At 39.8% G+C, this 22,917-nt stretch overlaps 1 protein-coding gene and 1 long non-coding RNA gene across 4 annotated transcripts in view; one reads left to right on the top strand and one right to left on the bottom strand.

Moving 5' to 3' along the window:
* Nucleotides 1-22,917, bottom strand: part of ASAP1 (ArfGAP with SH3 domain, ankyrin repeat and PH domain 1) — a 149,064-nt gene that overhangs the window by 121,377 nt on the left and 4,770 nt on the right. For both annotated transcript variants that reach the window (XM_051778531.1, XM_051778529.1), the window contains exon 2: nt 8,838-8,924. In XM_051778531.1, coding sequence (XP_051634491.1) covers nt 8,838-8,896 — 59 coding nt within the window. In that variant the 5' untranslated portion in view covers nt 8,897-8,924. The remainder of the gene's footprint in view (nt 1-8,837; nt 8,925-22,917) is intronic.
* LOC127467048 (uncharacterized) overlaps nt 1-22,917 on the top strand; it is a 28,691-nt gene that overhangs the window by 1,128 nt on the left and 4,646 nt on the right. For both annotated transcript variants that reach the window (XR_007902941.1, XR_007902940.1), the window contains exons 2-4: nt 5-129; nt 8,849-8,981; nt 9,535-9,597. This is a non-coding gene — a long non-coding RNA (uncharacterized LOC127467048). The remainder of the gene's footprint in view (nt 1-4; nt 130-8,848; nt 8,982-9,534; nt 9,598-22,917) is intronic.

The following is a 22,917-nucleotide window of genomic DNA, read 5'->3' on the forward strand; positions in this document are numbered from 1 at the left end:
TTAGCAGAAGCCCTCCATATGGCCATGTGATTGCTGCTGCTGCTGCTGCTGCTTCACGTGATCCAGCTTTCTGGCACAAAGGCTCGGAGCTCGTACAGATGATTGTTAAACATCATGAGACTCTGCAAGGTAGAGTAGGCAAGAGGAGGAGGAAGCCAAGAAAAGAACTGTGTGGGAGTTGCACTGAAAAATGGATTTGGGAAAAAAAACAAAACTGAAGCACTGAAGAAGGGACTGGAGGGGTAGGAAGAAAATCAGTTGAGGATCCTGTTCGCAAAAGCAGTGGAGGAGGAAGAGAGATTAAGAAGATAAAAATGGCTGGTGGCATCAAAAGCATTATGGAGAGTGAAGAACTGGCTGGGGGGTTGGGCCAGGGAAGAGCAGTTGGTAGCATCCAAAAGAGCTGCTTCAGCATGCCCAGCCTGCATGGAAACTAGATGGGCGAGGGACTGGGATATGGCCTGAGGGCCAAACAGGGTCTCTGTGGTCATCCCTTGTAATTTCCTGCAGAACATCAATCATGGGCTGTCACACAGCTGTTCCTGGGCCAGGCCTGTGGTCTGCATGACAGACATGGTGTTCACATTAGGAAAAGTCCTGATCCCTCTCTAGCAGATATCAAGTGAGGATAAATCCATTGCACTGATGGGCTAACTGGTTTAATTAATTGGGTACTCTCGCTGTTAAGGTTGAACTACTCCTCTTCAGGCTGAAGTTATTGAGCTTGAGCACTAGTCTCTGGACTGTAAAATAACCTTATGTGCTATCCCAAGGAAATCCTACCTGAAGGAGTGCAGACAGAAGCTGGACATACTGCTAAAGATGTCATTTCTGCAATACTATTTTGAGAAAATTTAAAGTGCAGAACTGAAGAGCATGTTCAACTAAGAAGAGGAGTAGGCAGGCCAGGGAAACTGGAGCAGTGAAGAGTGACAGAAGTGAAAGCTGAGTAGAGAGTAACAGCAGTTGAGCTTCTGTGTTACCTCATCAGAAAACAAATTATCTTTTGAAATGAAATATTAAATATATAAAAAGTAGAATGAATACAGAAGAATACTGGTAAATAAAGAGAACAGGACAAGGCCTAAAGAAAAACAAAGATCAGTAATTACCAATCATAATTGCCTTTTTTTTTTTTGACAGTTCTGAAATTTTTAACTCTCTTTAAGAGAACACTGTGCTCTGTTTTGCTGCATAGAAGCAGCATTTCCCTGCCCCTATACAAATGTTGGTAAAGAAAATAGCCCTGTGGGCATGACCGCTTTAGGCTTGGATTATCTTCACTTAAACTCACTGGAAGCAAGATTAGTTAATTAATGTGATGTTAATAAAAGTAAATTATACAAGCTGCCTATAAAAATGTGCTTAGGTTTAAACAAGTCAAATTATGTAAGTATGTCAGATAGCGTTTAGTGGATTCCAGATTTTACCATGTCTCCTGTTTTGAATTGTGATCAGTATCTGAGATTCAATTCTAAATTTGTAGGATGCACCTCTCTATAAATTGTCACTAACTGAAGTCACTGTTTCACTTCACAAATGTCAAAGAATAATCATCAGTGTGTGAAAGTTATATTTCACAGTGTCTGCTCTAACGCTATCTTAGTCTGTGCTAGATCCTGGGGGAGGCTGTGCTGCAGCCTTTTTCTCATGGAAGGCTTGCCAGTGAAGTTATGCTTATCTCACTCCTCTTGGTATTCTGAAGTGAAATACATCACTGTGTCCATCCTGGGACAAGCTGGTGCTGGTGAGGATCATGCAAAGAGCATGGGAAAGCACACACCTTACTGCTGATGCCTTGCAGTCAAGGAACCTGTGCCGTCTTGCCATCCCACCCAGTGTTTCAGTCTACAAATCCATTTAATTCCCTGGCTTTTTGTACCGTGATTGCCAACAGGAGAGTTAATTACAGCAAATTGATAATAATTCTGCAATATTGGTGATAGTCACCATGTTTAGGGAGAGGCTAAGGAACATAGCAATGAGAGTACAAACTACTAGCACAGGTGTTGTGCAATAAACTGAATAGCAACTGTAGTATTTTCATTTTATAGACCTCTAGACAGCTTATATTTAGATTGATATCATCAGTTCATTCACAAGAGCTGAGAGCAGGAGTCATCAGGTGATGATGACTATTGTCATCATTGCAAACTTTGCAGCATGACCAATATGTGCTAGAGGTGAAGAGCTACATGACACTTGCACACCTCTTCACATCATCAATGCAATTAACTGTTGAAACCACAAAGTGGTGAGGTAGAGAACAAGATTTTCTTTCCACTATAGATAAGGAGCCAGATAGAGAAGCCTGTGGCCCTCCTGTGATTGTGGCTCTCTAGCTTTGGTCATGCAAAGTCAGCTCTTCAGGATATCAACACCTCATCTGGGCTGAAGCTGGTGGTGGATCTCCTGTGGGATATGCTTATGCTGCCCACAGAGAGCAGCCCCAGGACCACCCTGAGGTCACATTTCCCTGCTGCATAGGAAGCAAGATCACAGATACAAACCACAAAGGTGTGGTTGCTGCTTGATTTTGTAAACAAGCTTGACCCAAGTCCCTGGCTGTACACCAATCCCTGCCGTCAAGCATGCTCAGACAAGCTGCCTCCGGGGCCATTTGCAGCCTGTCAGTGCGGTGCTGAAGTGAATTGTTAGCTGGAGAAGGAAATCACTGTGCACAGGGCTACTGTGCAGATGACTCCTTTTGATTAGTACAGGCATAGTCATGCCAAGATCTCACATGTCAAATTTGGGGTTTTTTGATTGTCAAGTATGAACAAGATAATTCCACTTTGCAAATGCGGATTTACAACTACACTCATTTCTTTGCTTGCAAGGTTCCTATCTTGGCTATTACTGCTGATAAAAATGGTGTAGATTAGACATTAGTGTCTAATTAAAACATAAAATCATTGAAATTCACGTGCTTTTGTTAGTAAACTACGTAGTTGTTCTTTTTACGCTCCTTAACATCTTCACCAACATGGAAAGTGTCACCAGCTCAGCAGCAAATAGCAACAGAACTAGTGGTGTGTTAAAACTCATCAGGAAAATATCCTTAGGCTATGTTTCTCTACTATACTGCTGTCCTGAATACATTTGTGGTTTGGTGTTAGATTTATCCATTTCAGCTAAACACAGCAGTCAGCATTACTTCCCATCCTCCTCCTGATCCTAACTCACTGTATGAGATCCCTGTAGGACATAAGACAGCGGTGGTATTTTATACCCAATAAAACTGGTTTGAGATTCCCCGAGAAAATGTCTCTATGGTAAATTGCTGTTGCTACATTTTTATAATATTATTTTCAGATAACTTCTGACAAAATTAATGGGAAAGGTTTATATAAATTTATGGCCGTAAGTACTAGAATATCCACAAATATTTCTGAACATCAGCTGTTTGAGTTGAATGTTGGGCTTAGAGGATAAAAGAAGCTTCAAATCAACAAGAATCTCAGCAGGCTGAGTTTTGCTTTTGGTTTTGGAGTATCTCATGTGCTAAAACTCAGTAAACTTTTTTTTTTAATAGAACTCCCATAGTTTTGTTTTGAAAAACAAAACCACACCATTTATGTAAGGACATGCAGCAGCAGCAGCACTTTGTACTTAGTGGAAAATGTTAAGTCAGGAGGTGCTTCACCTCCAGGAGCTATGTCCTCTCAGAGGATGGTACCAACAGCTGACTGAACCTTGTAGAAAATGTAGCAATTACATATTTTAACCTGCAGCATGTTTACACATTTAATATCACATAAGTGGGTGATATAGTCACCGGAAAAGGCAAAGCCTATTTTAAACATTGAAGCCTACATCACACATTGTGATGGGTGCTAATTTGCTTGAAGGAAACTTATATGGTAACTGCGGAGTGTTTCTGCTTGAGAAAGAAGGCTGTTGGCTTTGACATTTGCAAACAAATCTTTGAAATGATTGTGTCGTTGGGACAGAACAGTCAGGTAATTTTCCAGCCAAAGGAAACTGTTCTTGTCTATATCATATTGGTGTACATGCAGAAAGCCAAAATCCAGGTTCAGGAGACATGCTGATTGCAATTCTGTGGTTTTAGGTGACAGTATCTACCAATGTGGTTTATGGACTACGTGAGCTGCATCAGCAATTTGTGTTGCTGCTGTGACTGTTTTCAGTACAAGGATCAGCTGATTTCAATTTTAATACTGGCATCTCTGAGCAGTTGTCTTCATTTGGTATTTAAAATAAGATATGAAAACATAAGCAACTGTCTCAGAAATTACAGTATTAGTTTAAAAGCCTTTTAGCACTAACAAGAGTGGCCTAAACAGAAGGTTCTTTTTGCATTCTTTCAATATTAATATGATAGCAAAAAGAGAACTCATTGTGTTCTCGTTATAAATGACATTTTGGTAACATTAAGATCTTGCAGTTTTAACACTATGTGTACCAAATGAAAAAGATTAAATCAAAACATCATAAATATTCTGCTGAATGATATGTTTTCCATCTTATTTACTTGAATGTCCTGGGTGAGCAGCTTGGCTGGTGATAAGTAAGTTCAAAGAGCGATCTCAAAGGGCAGCTGAAAATAACAGCACTGAAAATGAAGTGCAGCATTGAGTTACACAAGATTAAGCTGACTAATCTGCTGACTCAGTTTTGCCTTTGTTTTTTGGTTTTGTCATGCAAGATCAAGAGTCATGCAGACAAATGCGTAATGGCATTCCAGGCTAACAATAATAATGCCATCAACAAGCAATGGGCTTTTCTCCTGCAACCTCTGCATCCTCCAAAGAGAAAACAGGAAAATGCTCACCTGTGGCAAGAGGCAGCAGCCTCAGGACAGGGAAGGAGTGTTCCTTTGCTTATTACAGTTATACTGAATTTGGTACTTCTGTTTTACAGAAATGTTTTGTTAGAGTTGCTCATTTAAGAAACCTTACGTCATACTGCATATGAGGGGCCTAGAAGGGAAGCCATGCAAGGAGTGGCTGAGGTCACTTGGTTCGTTCAGCCAGGAGAATGGGAGACTGAGGGGAGACCTCATTGTGGTCTTCAACATCCTCATAAGGGGAAGAGGAAGGACAGACAGTGATCTTTTCTTTTTGGTGACCAGTGACAGGACCCTAGGGAATGGTATGAAGCTGTGTCAGGAGAGTTTTAGGCTAGATATTAGGAAAAGGGTCTTCCCCCAGAGGGTGGTTGGGCACTGGACCAGGGCAGTGGTCACAGCACCAAGCCTGCCAGAGTTCAAGACGCATTTGGACAATGCTCTCAGACACATGGTGTGATTCTTGGGACTGTCCTATGCAGGGTCAGGAGCTGGACTTCGATAATCCTTATGGATCTCTTCCAGCTCAGGATATTCTATGATTCTGTGTGTCAGGAGAGAACAGATTCAAAATACAGCCCTTACAACATCTTCAGAATATAAAAGCAGCAGCAGCATACTTTTCTATAGGGGCCGTAGTTTGGACAGCCCAAAGATATCAAACTCTAATGAGTGCTGATGGATGAGAAAACTGTCAGTGGAGCCACTGGAAAGTTTAACCCCTGCCCAGGGTGTGAATGGGAGCCTACTCTTTACTCACAGAGATGGTCATGTAAGAACTGCTGATCCCTGGGAGCTGCTCTCCCAGCAGTTCCCACCATCACTGCTTTGGTGAGGTTGAGGACCAGCACAGGAAAACCTGTCAGTGGTTATCCTTGCATTCCTGACCCTGAGCGAATCCTTGGAGGATTGTTGGAAGGGCACTGCAGACACATTGGCATGAGAGCAGGCCGTGTCCATGGGATTGCAAAGGACAAGATGAAGCCAATATATCATGAAAGGGTACTCTGACTGAAATGAGAAATAAGAGTCCTTCCAAAGCAGGAATCATAGTAGCTGAATGCTTTTTTTTTTTTTTTTTTTAATATGAGAAATAGCAATGACTAAAATTGGAGAATGATACTGCAGAAATGAACATGTTGCAGGGCAGCTGGCATAACAGGCTCTCCAAAACAAAAAGGGAATGAAATAAAGCCTCAACCCACATTGCAAACATTTCAATATTTTCTCTTTCCCTCTGGAAATGATTTGGCTGTATCATTACCAGGCACATCTCTGATTCTACCTAAGCAGCTAAATGTATGCTGATGGCAGCATGCATTTTGCCTACAGTGAAAATGGAGGTTCAGACCAAAAGGAACCTGGGAAGTAGTTTGAAAATGAAATAAAGGCTCTGTACACATGGGATCATGTCTTTGGGGTGCCACTCATGGCTCTGACGTGGCATTTGATCTCTGCGTACATCGTTTCTCTATCTGTGGAATGCAGACAACTACATTTATTTTTCTAGGTGAAAGCACACTGGGCTTTTACAGCTGAGTACTGCTATATCAGAACTAAGTATTTTTACTATACATTTTATTGCAAGAGTTTCAAATAATAGCTGAAAGATGGGAAGGGCTCCCAGGCCAAACAATTTTGTCACCATTTTATTGGATAGATAAAAAGGTTTGGCAGGTAAATGAAAAAGTTCATTTCTACTAGTTGATCATGATGTGAGAATATCAAGCAGAAAGATCTGGTTTGGTGATGGAGTTCCCCTCTGTATTATGATTTTTTTAGCATAAAAGCAGTACTTTGTGGAAGAAGAAGGACTAAGACCCTAAACAGAGGCACAGAATTCATTTGTGCCTTTACACCAGCTTTGCTAAAACACGGTTTGCAGACATGAATGTATATGGACATACTGAGTTGAAGTTCAAATGCTGGCTTATAGTGTTGACTGAGCATATTTCATTTGTTAATGTCCTAAATAGCATCTTGTTAGAGAAATGCCGGAAATAAATCTGCGCATGTTGGATGTTATAAAAAGGTCCTTGCAACCCCTGAACTTACTGGCACATCTGTGTTTCCCTCATGTAAGCTACTATTGTCAAAGATGCATCACTTAGCCACATTCTGGACTTGAATGTAGCACAGGAAATTTTCAATTCAGGAGCGATGTCTTTTGGTTTTTAATGAGATTTTATTTTGTTTGGGGTTTTTGTTTATTTGTTCTTTTTATTAGGTGGATCAATATGTTTAACAATACATAAGACCTGAAATAATTAGAGGTATATCTGCTTTAATGCTCAAGCAAAAGTTTTTAAATATTTATTTTTAAATATTTAAAATTATGGTCTGCATACTTTTTTAATGTAGATGTTTGAATGTTGAAGTTGTGGAGTTCTGTTAAAACTCAGGATGTCAGATAACCATATGGAAGCTTTTGGAAACTAGTCTTACTGTGTGAACCAAATCTCTATTGGATCAGTGTTTACATGGTGCTAAATGAAATAAAGAAGTACAGAGTTTCAGTTGAGAAGTTCACCACAGCAACCCCTTTCTCTGGTTACTCATTTGCTTCTACTTTTAATCACTGAATTCAAGCTTCCATCTTCCTAAGTTAACTGGCTCTCTTGTAGAGAGTGACCATCTGCTCATCTATCCTGCCTCTAAGGATTTTTTTAAAGCAATGCTCATCCCATAAGATTTGTAAGGAGGGTAGAAAAAATGTCAAAATCCTTCGGTTCATAAAAGTGTTGTGGGAAAATAGAAATGAGCAGAGGAAAAAGTTGTTTCTGGCCTTCGAGGATAGGAAAGGCTCACCATCATCTTGTTCTTTATCAAGATGATCAGTGTGGGAGAAAGATCCTCCAAGTGTCCCAGTCATGGGAAAAGTTTCAGTGATGGTTTGCACCTCCTCAGGAGCGGCAGTCAAGACAAAAGTTTGAAATGAAACTGGGTTTAATTGATTTCAGGGAACTTAACACTACTTATTTTCTTGTTGGTGGTTGTGTTTTATTTCTCCAAGAAAATCTAGGAGCGTAAAAATGTAAGTGCTATTTCAAAATCAAATAAGAATGTCCAGCTTAAGAGCTTCATGCTTTTTCAAAGATGATTGTTTGACTTCTGAACTTTTACTTATTTAAGACATCATAGACTTAAAAAGGAAAAATATGTGTAGCCATGTGACAAAGCAAATGCACCAAAGGAGGATTTATTCAGTTTTTAGAAGATCAGCAGCAGTGATTCACCCTCTTGGCTGGTCTGGAGTGCAATATGGTCAAATAATTCCTCCAGGGAGGAAGAAAAGATGAAAGTCTCCCAGCGTTGCGATGGTCACACGGGGAGCAGTGACCTGTGCCAGGGTAGCTCCAGCCAGTACACCAGGTACAAAGAACACTGCAGCCTTAACCAGCAGTGTTGTGGTTCAAGTTAGGCAATCCAAATGTAGCTTTTAGTGGCTCAGTGAAACACAGTGGAAACTTTAAAACAAGAGCACTCACCATCCAGAGACTGAATAAACAAAAGCATATTTAGACACTATTCAGCACTTTATATCATGCAAAGAGAGTCCCTCCTCTTTTCAAGCCCCCGCACAAATCTTGCCATAGATTTTTCAGGCTGATCTCAGAGACTTCTTGTTTTCAAAGTTAAAACAACATCAGTTACTAGATCTAGATGAGTTGAAAGGAGTGTCCTTTTTATTCCCTGTGTCCCTTATTCAGCTTTGAAATCTATTACAGCAAAACAAAGTATGTAATAAATGTGTTTGTTTAAGTACATGCTCAGGTAATCAATGTTTTATAAGTATTTACTGCTTTATTGGAATTTTTGATCCTTGGAAGGATCAGTAATTTAGACATTTTCTGAGAAACACGCACTGTAGTAATGTCCAAAGTGGCATTAAGCAGAGAAAAACCCCACTTGCAGGTATTACAATTGATAAAATCAGTGTTTTCTGGGCTTATTTTTCATAGATTCTGTGGTCTGCTTTTTACTCTTTAACCTGGTCATTTATGTTTATGTCTTTTGTCTTTCTTACCGATTCCATAGTGAATCTCTTGAAGAAAAACTTGAAAGCCTGGATGCTGAAGATCTCATGTCTCATCTGTCACGACCAGAAGCCTACCTAGATGAGGAGAAAAGATCAAGGAAGTAAAACTGACCAAACTACGGCACTGACAAGGTCACTTACTCAAACAGTCAATATGAAACAATGTCTGTTAATCCTTCAGTGATGGCAATTTATCGTACATTATTTGATCACTGAATTTGATATTTTGAATTTCATTGTGGTAATGAGACCCAGTAGAAATCCCCTGAAAAATAACTCCTTGTTAAAAATTGCTACAGGATAGTTTCATTTAGCTGGCTGGGAAAACTCTCTAACTCAATGTGGCAACTACTCACTCAGCTGCGCTGAGTGCAGTGCTGGTAACATCATCTGTCCAAGTTGTCTGACACTTCAGAAGACCCTGTTTTCAGATATAACTTCAGTCTAACCATTCAGGCTGAAAATTTCCATGTCAGGTGTATGCACCAGACTGATCTTTTTTGGAAGATGGAGATAAGATTTGAAGGATAAAGAGACTGGGAGCAAGAAATGTTCTGACGGGGAGCAATCCTGCGTGTAAGAGAGGGAAGGAGGGTGTGGGGGGACAGTCATAGCACACCATGGAAAAATGGTTTTGCAGTTTTTCATCAGACTTCTCTGCTATTATATTGTGTACTCTTTCCAGGTTAAGCATTGTGTTGCTCTAGGGGAAGGAAGGTGTTAAGAGGTGCTGCAGAGCCTCAGGAAGGTAGGTAGAACTGGCACATACCTTTCACTTTGAGCCCTTCTGGGCTGATCTCCATGTTTGGTCCAAAAGGACAAGGCAGAAAAAAGATTGACAGGGTTTTGGGGCCAGATATTGGTGCTGGGAAGGCGAATGCTACACAGAAGACATTGCCATGAGTTGATAAAGCAAGAAGTCTGGGACAAACCACATGAGACAGAGAGATGTGGACTGGGTAAACCGGCAGAATGGGAGATGTGACAAGGACCCATAAGGATGAGATTGGGATCAAACAGAGGAGCTAAGGCCACAGGGGAGTGGGAGGCCATTCCCAGATCACACCCTTTGCTTAACCAGTCTGCCCATTTTCACTTGAGCACATCACTTGATTCCTTGATTCCATGAGGAAAAGCACATTTCCTCCTCTATAAGTCTTTTTTTTTTAACCTTCTGTCTAAGAGAAGTCTGGTTAGGCCTGTTGACCTATTTCCCCAGAGACTCCTGTAGTTTGTTTATGGGTTTTGTCCTGTTTGTTTGGTGTTTCCAGATATGTCATGTGGGTCTGGAGGTTTGCCAATCCTCAACATTAAAAATAACAGAATAATCCCTGTCTCCAAGACACATGAGATTCAATTAAAAATTGCAACATAAGACTTTTTGGATGGGATGTTACTATCTCATTTTTCCTTTCTGTTTCTGAGCCTTTATGATACTTTCAAGTGATGTTGTCAAGAGCTTTTTTGTTATTAGGAGGGCTAGGCAGCTCTTTAACCAGCAGATTTCAGATTTTTACATACTGGCTGGAAAGGATCTGAAATTCTACCAGGTATACCACCAATTTGGTAGCACAGGAGAAGAAATGGTTATGGGCTCTGCTCGTAAGGAAGAGGTGAGTCCTTTGATTTGAAGTAGCAAGAGAAGTATCTACCTTAAACCAAGAACATTATGCCTGAATGTTGTGTTACATGCATGAAAAAAGTTGTTAGAAGAAGGCCTGGGCACTGCACTGTTTTTTTTTGTGAACTGGGAAGGGCCTCCCCTGACAGACAGCTGAGTACCACCATCTTACAGCAAACCCATAGCCACTGGCAACCCTGGATCTGATTCAACCCATGATGACATGTCTGCTTAAAATTGTTTAATTTTACAGAACGCCTCTTTCTTTTAATTATATTATCCATCTCCTTAGGCAAAAAAATCACCTTCATCATCATAGGTTTATACTATTCAAATCAAAGCGAGAAATAAAATATATATAATGGCTCATTGCTTTCTAAATTGGGCGCTGACCTGAGTTGACGAGTAACTATGATTTACATTTTGAATTGATGGCAATTTATTTTTCGTAAGTCTAAAAAGTCACAGAGTCTCTTTACGTCTGCTATAAGAATCTACTGAATATTATTTAATTATTCATTTGCTATAAGCAGAGTTATCAACATTTTTGGTTAGATCTCAGGGGTTTAGGATGACTATATTCCCTTTCTACATCTCCTATTCATTTTTGGGCCTCTTGGTACAACAGCAACCAGCAAATAAATGAAATATCAAAGAAATCTAGAAAAATATTTATAAAGAAATCAAGTTGGTTGAATTTATCATCATTGATTGGTGAGAAACAGCACTGAGAAGGAAACATATGCGGCTCTCCTAGAGAGAGAAAAGGTGGTGAATGTGCTCATGTGGGTTCAACACTGAATCTGTGACCTTTGGACAATTTATTAGGGCACCATTCAAATAGCAAATTCTTCAAACCTTATACCCACATGAGTGATTTGTCTTTTGAGGCTAAGTACAGCTTTTATGAAACTCTTAAACTAAAGACAGTAGTAGAATTTAGGCTGCATCAAGATGGCATTTTGACTCTATTTCTCACCCCCCAAAAAAGGAAAACCAATGCTTCCCAACTGTACTTGGCAATGTGAAGATAATACTATCAGGTTTATGTAAAATCCTTACATATGACAGTATGTGAGTGGGAGCAAGTGGGAGCAAGGAGTGAATATGAAATATAAAAGCCCAGAAGAGACAGAGAACAATGAAAACCAGAGAAATATGATTGCCTTTTACCCAGGGACACCTACACCTAAAAAGAGAAAAACTACTTGGGGTTTCAGTAAGAAGAGGGTCTAACTAAGAACAGGTTGACACTAATGGCAGCTGGGTGGCAATTTAATTCAGTACAATAATACAATAGCTGATTCCATTAGGAAAGCATTTTTCTTGTGCCTGATTATAAATACATACAATTATATTGAATTAATTGGTACAATCTAAGTGCTTGACTAATTCTAATGCTTAACTAATAAGTATAATGAGTTGAATCCCTATATTTTTAAACTTTTAGAACTGGTTAAGTAGTATGGAGAGACAATGGATTCTCAGTAACAGAATATAAAATTTGCCAATATATTTGGTAGTAGTCAAGAAGAAAATCTTATTCAGGGATTTTGCAGAGGAGAAGAAAATATCAGGAAATATTTCGTACACTATTTAATTACCTGCATTAGATATTGCTTAAACTCTGTGCGATTTCATGCATAAATCATTTAATGACTTAAATTGTTTTTTATTTTGGAGGTTTTGTTTTTGTTTTTTTCTTTCATAATAGAATATACAACCTGGACAGTAATAATATAAATACATATTTTGCAAATATAATGAACATTTTAGGGCAAATACTAACCAACCAGTTTTCTAAGATGCCTGAGCTGTAGTTAACCTAACTAGAAAAACTCAAATGAGCAAAAGTTAATATTGTTTCTACAGTCAGTGATATAACAATAATAGTAGTTGTGTGCCACCATGCTAAAAATCAACTCCCTTTATGTCCAAACAATAGTGTGAATCACATAAATCTGACCTTGATATACAAATGTGATCATGTAGTAATTATAGCTCTTGTGCTTTCTGTATAAACAGACTACTTCATTTGGAAATGCTGTAGGTTAGTGCTTCATTCTGCAATTTACAGCCAATGACTGAGCAGAAAGCTTTTATATCCCAAGAAGCTTTAAAATAAAGCAGGTAAAAAAAACTTATTTCCTGCAAATGAAAAAATAAGCTGTTATTTGAACTGCTGTGAATCAAATCTTTACTCTGTCTATGTTCTGCTGAAAAGCAGGTCTTACAAATTTAAAGATTGTCTTTGAAAATGACATTTTACAATATTAAAGATATTTTCATGGGCAAAATATAGAATTTAATTACTCAGTCCATGTGATAATTGACATGTTCTTTAACAACTGTGAGTTTAACAAAAATGTCTTTGATTTTGTGCCAGAATCTGCCTGTTCTGTTTGTGTCTATGCTGGTATCATCCAAACAGGATGTGACAAACATATGTTCTTTGGCTTTGTCCTAATCCATGATTTGGATAACACTATTACAATGTGGTCTAACAAACTTCAGTGAAGCAAATCTGAGGATGTTTGTCTGTGGTCTTGATTTTAGTATGTTCCAAGCAATAGAAGCTCTGTCCTGACCTCATACATTAGCTGTATGGGTTTTCAGTGCTTCCATAAAAATACACTATCAAAATATTAGCACGCTTATAAACATGGGCTAAATCCTGAAAGAAAACAATAATGGAAAACTTATTACTGACTTGTACAAACCCAGCATAGAGCCCAGAATTGACCCTGAAGAGCTGACTAACATCCTCTTGATGATGAGTCCCTATTTATAAGGGGTTTTAAGAATGTAAATTGCTCAGTTTTTAATCTATTCAATCATTACATTGATGATTTTAGATAATTCTAGTTTCTTAATCAAAATTTTGTTTAGTGCCAAAAGTGCTACCAAAGTTTATAAGTATTACATCAGTAGTATAGGTTTTTTCCCTGGAAAATTTAAAACCTCAAAAAATATCAAGATAGCTTTCTTGAAATAAAATATATTTTACTTAATTCCATTCTGATTGGCATGAATTGCATTACTTTTCTCTGATTCTTTATAAATAGTGCCTGGAATTAGCCATTCCAGTGTTTTACACTGGATTGATGTCAGGTTATTAATCCTGAGGTCATTCCACTGAACTTTCAAATATATTGGCAAAGTATGAGATTTCTTCTATTCATCTTGAAATACCCACATGTTAGAATATGTATGGAAAATCAACTGAAAAATTCAGAACTTTGCTTGGATGGCGCTTTTAGAAATAGCAACTGAAAAGAAAAGAACCTAGTTTTAGGAGATGGTATGACTGTTAAAATGGAAACTACTTCTCCATCCTCATCTGATATGATTGTCATATGATTATGAAATAATCATGGATGGGCTGTGCAAAAGCTATAGAATACTTGCACTGGACAATTTGTGGTTTAGGAATTCATGCTGCAAAATATGATAATTCTAAAATAATTCCACAGTTTTGTACTGTATCACCACCACACGATGTGACAGCATGTTGCCATAGAGGGCCAGAAGGCCTAAGGGTGCTTGTTTGGTAGATTTCTGCAGCCTCATTCAGAAGCAAATTTTCTTTAAAACTCAGATATATGACAAAGATTTGTGTAAGTCTTTAGATTGAAGGACCCTCTAGTTTTTGAAGCCTGTCTTTTGTTATTTGTGTAAGGGCTTCAGGATGATGGTGTTATGAGTTAAATCTCCTTGTATCCACTTAAGAGTGACCCTTTTTATCACTTCTGACTATATCCATCAGCTGTTTCTTGGGCTCAGGGAAGAATTTGTATTTTGTGGAGGCAGCAGCTAATCAGAGTGTCTGCTGCCCAGCTTCAGACCTCTGGAGAGCTTTCACTGATCTCATCAGGGGTATTTTTTTATATTTGATGACAAGGTTGCCATCCATAGCCCAAGGTTCTGAGCTACTTATAATCCACTTCTGAAGACTGTGAGGGGCTAATAACAAACAAAAGTACTTCCTACCTTCTCTGTACAGTGAGTTGCTGCTTAATTATTTACTCAGTACATAGTCTATAGCGAACTGCCCTGTGCATGGTATATAGATTACAGATTAATAATATACTCTGAATGCAACATCAAGCCCTCTTGTCACTGCCCCCACTTGTTCTCAATAGCCACTGATTTTGGGCTGAATTCAAGATCAACCATTTGCTGGCTGTGACTTTAGGAGAGAGTAAGTATTAAAATTAGAAACTAAACCTGGTATAGCCATATTAAAGATCAACTTGTGTCTGCACAAAAAGTCAGATGCACCTGAACTTTCCATGTGCTTCCTTCCTGCTGCGTCGGCAGCTCCCAAGCAAAGCAAACAGCATTCCTCCTGCTTCCAGCCTTCATCGATTAGTCAGGTACTAATGAGGTCATGCGCTGTCCTTGTGTCTGAAGACCTCACAGAAATTAATATATTTCATATATATTTGTAAGATGGTTACATCAGACTGAAGACAAGACCGTTAAGCTCCAGTTTGTGACTTCTGCTTGTGTCCAGTCTGGTGTCTCAAGAAGAGGGCCACCCTTTGATCACAAGGATGGCACCACGGTGCCTTCTGTCAACCCCTCTTGTCTTGGTACTGCTTTGCCCTTCAAAGTGTTGTATTTTTCATGACTTCCCCTTCTGCCAAGCAGAATCAGTCTTCTACTTAGCAACAGCCCTGTGAAAATGTCATTTATTTTGGCTCAATAATACTTCTAGCCATCCTGTCCTTCAGCTGAGTGTAGAACTATCAAAGCATCTGTACAGAATTTCCCCAAATACAAGGCACATAGGAACCTCAATACAGGCATAGAAAGATGTTCCTAAGTATTCTCTTCTTTTGTGCTTTGTGTCTTTATCTACCCATATAGTGACTCATGCCCAGATCCATGAGCATGGATCATTTTCTCTTTGAAATCAATGGCCTAAAGTTGTGTAAGGGGGGGTTAGGTTGGATGCTAGAAGAAGGGTTCTTCACGCACAGGGTGGTTGGGCACTGGAACAGGCTCCCCAGGGAAGTGGTCACAGCACCAAGCCTGGCAGAGTTCAAGAAGTGTTTGGATGATACTCTCGGGCACATGGTGTGACTCTTGGGATTGTCCCAGGAAGGGCTAAGAGTTGGACTCAATGATCCTCGTGTGTCCCTTCCTACACGGGTTATTCTGTGATTCTGTGATTTCTGTCTACATAGAAAAATGAGATTAACTCAAAAGTAAGTGACAGAACAGAGCTTTAACAACTTGATCCAAACTCAGTCCCTGTAAATGGGATTCTTTAGCTTTAGTGAGCTCTCACTCAACTTTTAGTCTGTAAAAAGTGGGATGTATCTGACAAAGTATCTTTGCCTGGGCTGCTCACTCCAGGCTCCTTTTATTGTTACTGTTGATACAGTAAATACAGACAAGTGAAAATAGGGTGCAGCTCACCTCATCCTGCAGAAGTAGCTGTTTAAAACACAGGTACTAAAGTAGACGTCTACAAAGTCAGATGAATCACAGCCTAAACTTCTTCTTTCATTTTGCTGACTAAAAGAGAGAGTGTAGAGTGCTGAGCCCAGAGACAGACACCTACCCCAAGGATGCTGCATCTCCTAAGTGCATTGCAGCAGGGCCTTCTTATTTCTGCCTGAACCACACCAGAAGGTTCAGATATAAGACTGTATGGGCAGATACTAGACTGTACCTCTAATTCTACAGTCAGTAAGAGATATCAGGAGGAAGAAAACAAATTTAGAAAGAAAAAAATCCCAAAACTTTTAAGGGAAAACCCCAGGAAAAAGTCCCTATTGGTGCACTACTATGGATGCTGACATATTTTCCAGTGGCAATATAATGGGAAGTTGTACTGATCTTTAGATTTTCTTGGGTAGAAGTTGCACAAAAACCCCACAATGAAACTGTATGTTGTAATGTAAGTTTTATGTTTTTACCAACGGAATGATGCAGCTGAAAAATAACTTCTTTTTTCAGTTTCAGTTGTATCAGTTTCCTGCTCAAGTTCATGTGACAGTACCTTGTCTGCCTGTCTTGGTGACTATGAATTTATAGAGACAGAAGCAATCAGATCATATAGTTTTCAAGAAGGTAGGAAAGTATTGAGACTGAGTGTCTCCAGCCCTGAAGGTAGTTAAAAATACTGAATAACTCACACATTATTGTCTCTAAACACCACTTTTTTTTTTTAATAAATCAATAATTAATAAAAAAATAATTTTACCAGTGCATTAATTAGTTAAACTAGCTAAAGCATTGCTAATATCTCTACAAGTGACAGTGAGATGAGTATTTTGTATGTACTTGGATGTGGTTGGCTCATGTTACAGAAAGTAGAGATGTGCATGGTGGAAATCTTGAGGTTTCTTTTGACCTTCTGCAGCTGTGGAGCTGAGCTGCCTGCTCAGTGAATACTTACCAAGTGGCAGTGTTAGAAAAAGAGAGGAAAAAAAAAAAGAAAGACAACTGTTTCAAGGGGCAATTATTGAAATGAGCTGGAGAAACCTGGATGACTAAGTCCCCAGTCTCTGGAGAATTTCCTTTAAGCACTTTGATGAATTTTAAAATGATATTGCATTCTGGGTTTTAATAACGTAGTCTTGCTCCTCTTTTTCTGGCTTTAGGCAACTGCTGTTAAGTCCATTTTTCACAAAAGCATAAGGAACCTGAGTTAATAAGGCAAAGTCACTAAACCCAGCAGTGCAGATCTGCCAGATGCCTGAGAGCAGGTGAGGGGCAGGTGCGTGCATTGCCTTCAGCATCACACCTACCAAGGGGGGCCTTTTGGCCTGTCAGATTGTGCATCTGTTTCACTTGCAGTTCAGCAAATTAATTAAAGAGGAAAGACTTTTGGTATCTCTAGCACAATCAGTGACAAGTTATGCAGCCTTGGTTTCCTTTCTCTGTTTTATTAATGACCTGAGCCTGGATCTTGACAAGATAAGAGACATCTCTGATTAGAAAAACCACCGGCACCAACGGGAGGTGTCAGTCCCCATCACTGGTTTACAGTTTTAGGCCGGTTTCTTCAGTGAGCAGTGATTGAAGTGCAAATGTTTTGCTGCTTAAGTTGGAGTCACAAGCAAATCTGTCACTGAAATACCAAGCCAAGGGTAGGTTTAGAGTGCCTTAGTCCCTGGGAAAATTCAAAAGCCCGAGTCAGCTGCCCATATGTCTCATTAGACAACATCTGGAAGGCTGGACACTTAAAAGTGGGTTAATGGGAGAAGACACAGTATGAAGGAGGCACCTAAACCACCTAACAGGGAACATAAGAGGTGCAATTGGACTGTGAGCACAGCCTTGGGGTTGTCTGTCTCTGTAGCAGACCTGTAATCATGAATCTGCCCCGGACATGGGAACTGAAGTCAGCCCTCCGTATCTTGTAAAAATGCAATGCCCCCTGTAACACTTGAGAAGTTTGTGGCACTCTGTATTGGGGAGGCTCTGCATTCAGTTGCCTCCACCGCCTGTTGGGACCACAATTCCCAGCCAGCCAGTGCCTGTCCTTTCCCACAAGCCCCTAAGACCACTCACCAGGGCCTAGAAATTGTTAGTAGTTACAAAACATTCAAGTTAAATCTTCCTTTGTGAAAAACAAAACCAATACCATAGAGCATTGTGAATCTATCTCAGAGTTTTTTCCAGGGAACATCTGATCCAATTTAATTCAATAAGTCCCATTCCAGCCATTAATCTCCAGCCAAATTTTGTTTTTTATTTCATTGCACGTTATGATTTACTGCACAGCTCTCTGTTCATTATTAGTTAGAGAAGCAGTTGTTCAGATCCTTTTTCTCTTGATCTCCTGATCAGGAAAATACTGCGCAGATGTGAACAGAAGTAAGACTATTATTCCTCTGAGAGAACTCTTATCCACTTAAAAATAGTGTCTGTGAGGGAAGTTATGATCTTGCAAATAGCTTCTGCTTCTAAGAAAGACTACATTAACAGCACAAATGAGGCCAGCTTTCCTTACATCAAGTCTACCGTTCGCTGCAAAAACCGTGCAGTAACTGTCAAAACTAATATTGCACAAATATCCTGGGAGGAGTTAAAAATGTTGAAATCCCACATATACATCCTTCAGTACATAGAAGAACCTGAACTGCCCAGCACATTCCAGAATAAACCTATTTCCTTTTCAGGAAACAAATATTTTGTTTGCTTCTATCATGCACAAGAAAGGACAAAGCAGAAACGTATTTTCTCATGATAACTACTGTCGAGACTGGAGGGTGTTGTCAGTGTTCACACAGATGCTGCCTAGTCACTGTAATTCTTCCTCCTCCCTTGCATTATATCTGTAGGAAACAGAGCAAAGCCCTCTGCAGTTTGCTTCTGGAGTAGGAACTGGGTGATACTGCTCCGTTCTAGTGTTTGTGACCACCACTCGTCTCCTGCTTAACCTGGTAAACTCATTTATGTTGCAGGTGGCTGGAGGTGCTAAGGAGCCAAAGCACTGACCTGTCTTTTCTGGGCATCTCAGTTTCTTTCCCATCTATGTTCACTTTCTGAAGGGAGCCCAGTGTCTTTCTGCAAGATGCAAATTGATTTGTCTTCAACAGCCTGGCCCAGCTGATGATATCTATTTAGAAAAGGCCTTGAATTATAAAAACAAATGTTCTGCAGCTCAGGATGGATTTACATTGTCCTGCACTGGGAAACTCCAGAGGAAGCGCTAAACTCTTGTCTACCAAAACCCTAATTAGTGGGCTGAAATAACTGACCTCACTCTCAAAAAGACATTGAAATAGTCTACCCAGGACTTTGTTATGAGCTAACATTCTGAATTTTAGGCAACCAGCTTTTGAAAATTACTGATTTAAGCTTTTGCCTACGATGTCCAGCTTTAGCAAAAAGGATTCTCTCCTGGTATCACTTGTCTAAGCAAAATGTTGCCACTGTACTAGCAGCCAGCACTAGTGTGCAAGCAATACTATTGTCAGGATATTATTATCCCCAGGAAATGCTTTTTTGCATTAACATGGTGGTTTAATGACCTATTTAATGGCAAGAAGGTGTTTCTCCCAAGGAGAGAGAATTTAGGCACTCAGATAAATAACAACAGGTGTATTTCACCTAAATGTTATTGCTCCTAAAGCCACACTGGCATACCCAGGTTTGCATGAACACCAAGAAGGTTTGGGAACTCTGAAGCCCCATGTGGACAGCCTGGAGGGGCAAACGCTTGTGAAAGTTTTTCTCCTGGGTTGTTGTGAGCACAGCACTGCACTCCTGTGGAAATTCTCTTTTTGTCTCTCAGTAGTTGTGGCTTTTCCCTTGGGGAAGAGTTGGTTAGAGGTTTCAAGCATTGTTTTCTCCTTCTAGTAGTTTGCCTGTTTTTACAAAGTGTGTAGGAGCTCTTGAGTCCTCTGTTCCTCCACCTGTCTTGGTTGGGGGGTGTGTCAAAGTCTCAGGGGTACACATGCACACACAGCGCACAATTACTTCAATCTCACTTAGAGAGACAGGCTGTAGATATTGCAGAGTTCTCAATAACACATTATTTAAATTCCATTTAAATAGTATGAATTTCCATGATATAAGCTACTTTTTTGTCCCAGGATGTAAATCACAACACAAATAAGGTTCCCTTAAATTAAAAGGTGTTTTTCAGCACCAACATCATGGAAAAGTGTTGTCTAAGGCTCCTTGTTTTCCTTAGGGTCAGCCTAAACCTGATCTTACTGGTTGGGGTCATGTTCCCTCTTGTTCCTAATCTAATGGTGTAAATCTATGTCAGGAGTTTACTTCTAAGTCTAACTCTCATGCTCAAGTTGTAGCTCTTGGAGGGCTTTGCTTAGGATACTGCTGATGTGACTCACAGGACATGAGCCTATTGCACACCCCAAACTTGAGAAGGAGATACTTAGAGCTTAGAGGTTAGTCTGTTTGGGAAACCTTAAAATGGGCAGAATTAGTGCTAGAAATGATCCTTGGGGGAAGGATGTTTCTGGCTGAAGAGGAGCCTTACAGCCAGGCTGTTCTCTGTGCTCAAAGGCAATGGAAGGGACGAAGCGTAGGAGTTTGTGATATACCCTGTGCAGACATGTATATACCACCCTATGGGGGAAACACCATAATTACTGTTCTGAGCTTCCAAGGAACTCTGTGAAGAAAAACATAAATCTCAGCCATCTAGAGATTTCTGTAATTCAGACCAGATGTCAGGTAGGCTGTTGTATGGCTCCAGCACATGACTTACAGTCACCTTTTTATCCTTGTTCCTGTGCTACTGACGCCCTTTAAGTCTAATATTCTCAAAAGTAAGGAAATATGTTTCCACCGAACCAAATCCCATTTGTCTAGGTAGTGAGAACAAATGCCAGTTGTAGATCATCTTGGATAGTCAATTTTAACCTCATCCTGGTCAATAGCGCAATATGATAGCTCCTTCTCAACCCCAAATTCATAAACACAGGAAATAAAAATTACGAGGTTTAAATAACCTGTGAGATCTAGGATTCTGGCTAAGACCTATCTTACCATTGATTAAATCTGGAATCAGATTGTGACATAAATTTAGGACAAATGTAACATTGGAATTATATACCCTGCTGGTTGATAATAATTCAAAAGCTCTACACTTAATGTAGAATTATGGTACCTGTTAGTGTTAAATACCTTAATCATTTTAAAATATCCTCAGAAATTATTCTACCAAGGTAGAGGTCCTCTTTGTTCATGAATATAGACAACTACTCAATTGTAGGAATTTCTGATCCTGACAAGCTTTGCTAAGTACTTGGCTACTAATTACGAACAGGAATAAAAGGACACCTGCTGAAATAATTATTAAAGGATGTGCAACTACAGCCTGCCTCTTATCAGATGGATGGAGCAAGTATCCTACATGAGCAGAGAATGCAATCTTACACATTTTATGACAAATATGCCATTATGTAAATGATTACATCAGTAAGCATATTAATTTGTGTGACTACTGAACTGCTTGAATTTTAATGCATAAGGAAAGTAGCAATATAGTTCCATGCTAAATTAGATACAGTAAGTGTTAGATTTCCATGGTGCTGGCATAATCTTATTCACTGACAAATAAAACTGAAATATTTCCACAAAATTCAGTTTGTAACACTACTATAAATCAGCTAGGAAACTAGGATTGTACCCTCACTGTCAGTAATGATTTAATACCCGTAAATTCAGGACAAAATTCCTTCCATTAATTTGCTTACCCATCTTTGTCTACCAATCTTGTGTACCCATAAAAGCCTTCTTTTAAATTGATACTTAAAATGTCTATTAGCTTGAGTAGGAAAAAGCTTACAAATCCGTGTTGCTAATATCTGCAGGACAAGCACATCCTAAGTATGAGCTCTGGCTCAGAAAATCCTCTAGATGAGATCCTGGAAAGCCAGGGCCATAATCTGGGGATATATCTCTACATGTTCTTCCTGTTCGATTGTTGTATCCTACATGTGTCAGCCACTACTGGAGACAGGATCCTGAAGCGTTGGCTCAGGTGGTTTTATGTTCCTATATAGAATCATAGCACTATGCTAAGGGCTCGGTGTTATGCTGAATCTAGATACCATAAGGCTCCTCCTAGCACCTGAAATGTCCTGCTGTCTCTCTGTCTGACAGTTCTAGCCAGGACAAAATTGCTTTCTAGGCATTTGGCCAACTGCTATAAAAAGGGCATACAGCTGTGCCAGCCGTGGCAGGACACATCTCCTTCCTCTCCTTTCCACCGTAGTTTTCAGGAGCACATCAACCATGTGCTCTGCATTTCCCAAGTACCTGCTCCCTTTTGGCTCCTGCAGAGATGAACAAAAAGTAAGTGGGAGCCAGCCACGCTGCTCCTGCTGCTGGTCTAGGTAGTGCCTGCAGTGATTTACCTGTGGTTACATCATAATTCCATGCTAGAAGGTGGCAATCTCAGGGGTGTCGTTCAGCCACGAACTAAAAGTTGATTTCTTTTTTCCCCACACTGGAGAACAGATATGAGGGATGCATGGAGTTGCAGGTCCTTCCAGGACCCTGGGGCACAGCTAGATTTCTAACTGCAATCCCAGCCCATCTTATCCCTGTCTCACAAGGCTACAGCTTCAGTCACTGTAACCAGGAGAGAGGATTTGGCAAGGCCTTATTTGCTTTTTCTCCAAATAAGGTTGAGTTTTCAACCCTAAGGCCATACTCCAAAAGTCATTTACTCTCCTAGATCAGGGACCATTCTGGTGATTGTACAGATGTGGTATTTTTACCTACTAAATTATAAGTGAGGTTTGCAGCTGGGTGAAGAAGATTGATTTCCCTCTTTTGTTTGTGCAATGATCACTTTGGATTATGTCCATGTGTAACTAAGGCTTTCCTAATCATGGACTGAGGATGCACTGGATCAAATGACAATTAAAAGCCCATGACCTTAGAGAGTCACAAACCACTTGCAGAATGTCTCATGGACAGCTTCTCCCATGGGGAAATGTTGCA

Source organism: Manacus candei, unplaced genomic scaffold (genome assembly GCF_025592945.1).
Source record: "Manacus candei isolate 608988 ecotype Guabito, Panama unplaced genomic scaffold, ASM2559294v1 h1tg000013l, whole genome shotgun sequence".
NCBI lineage: Eukaryota > Metazoa > Chordata > Aves > Passeriformes > Pipridae > Manacus > Manacus candei.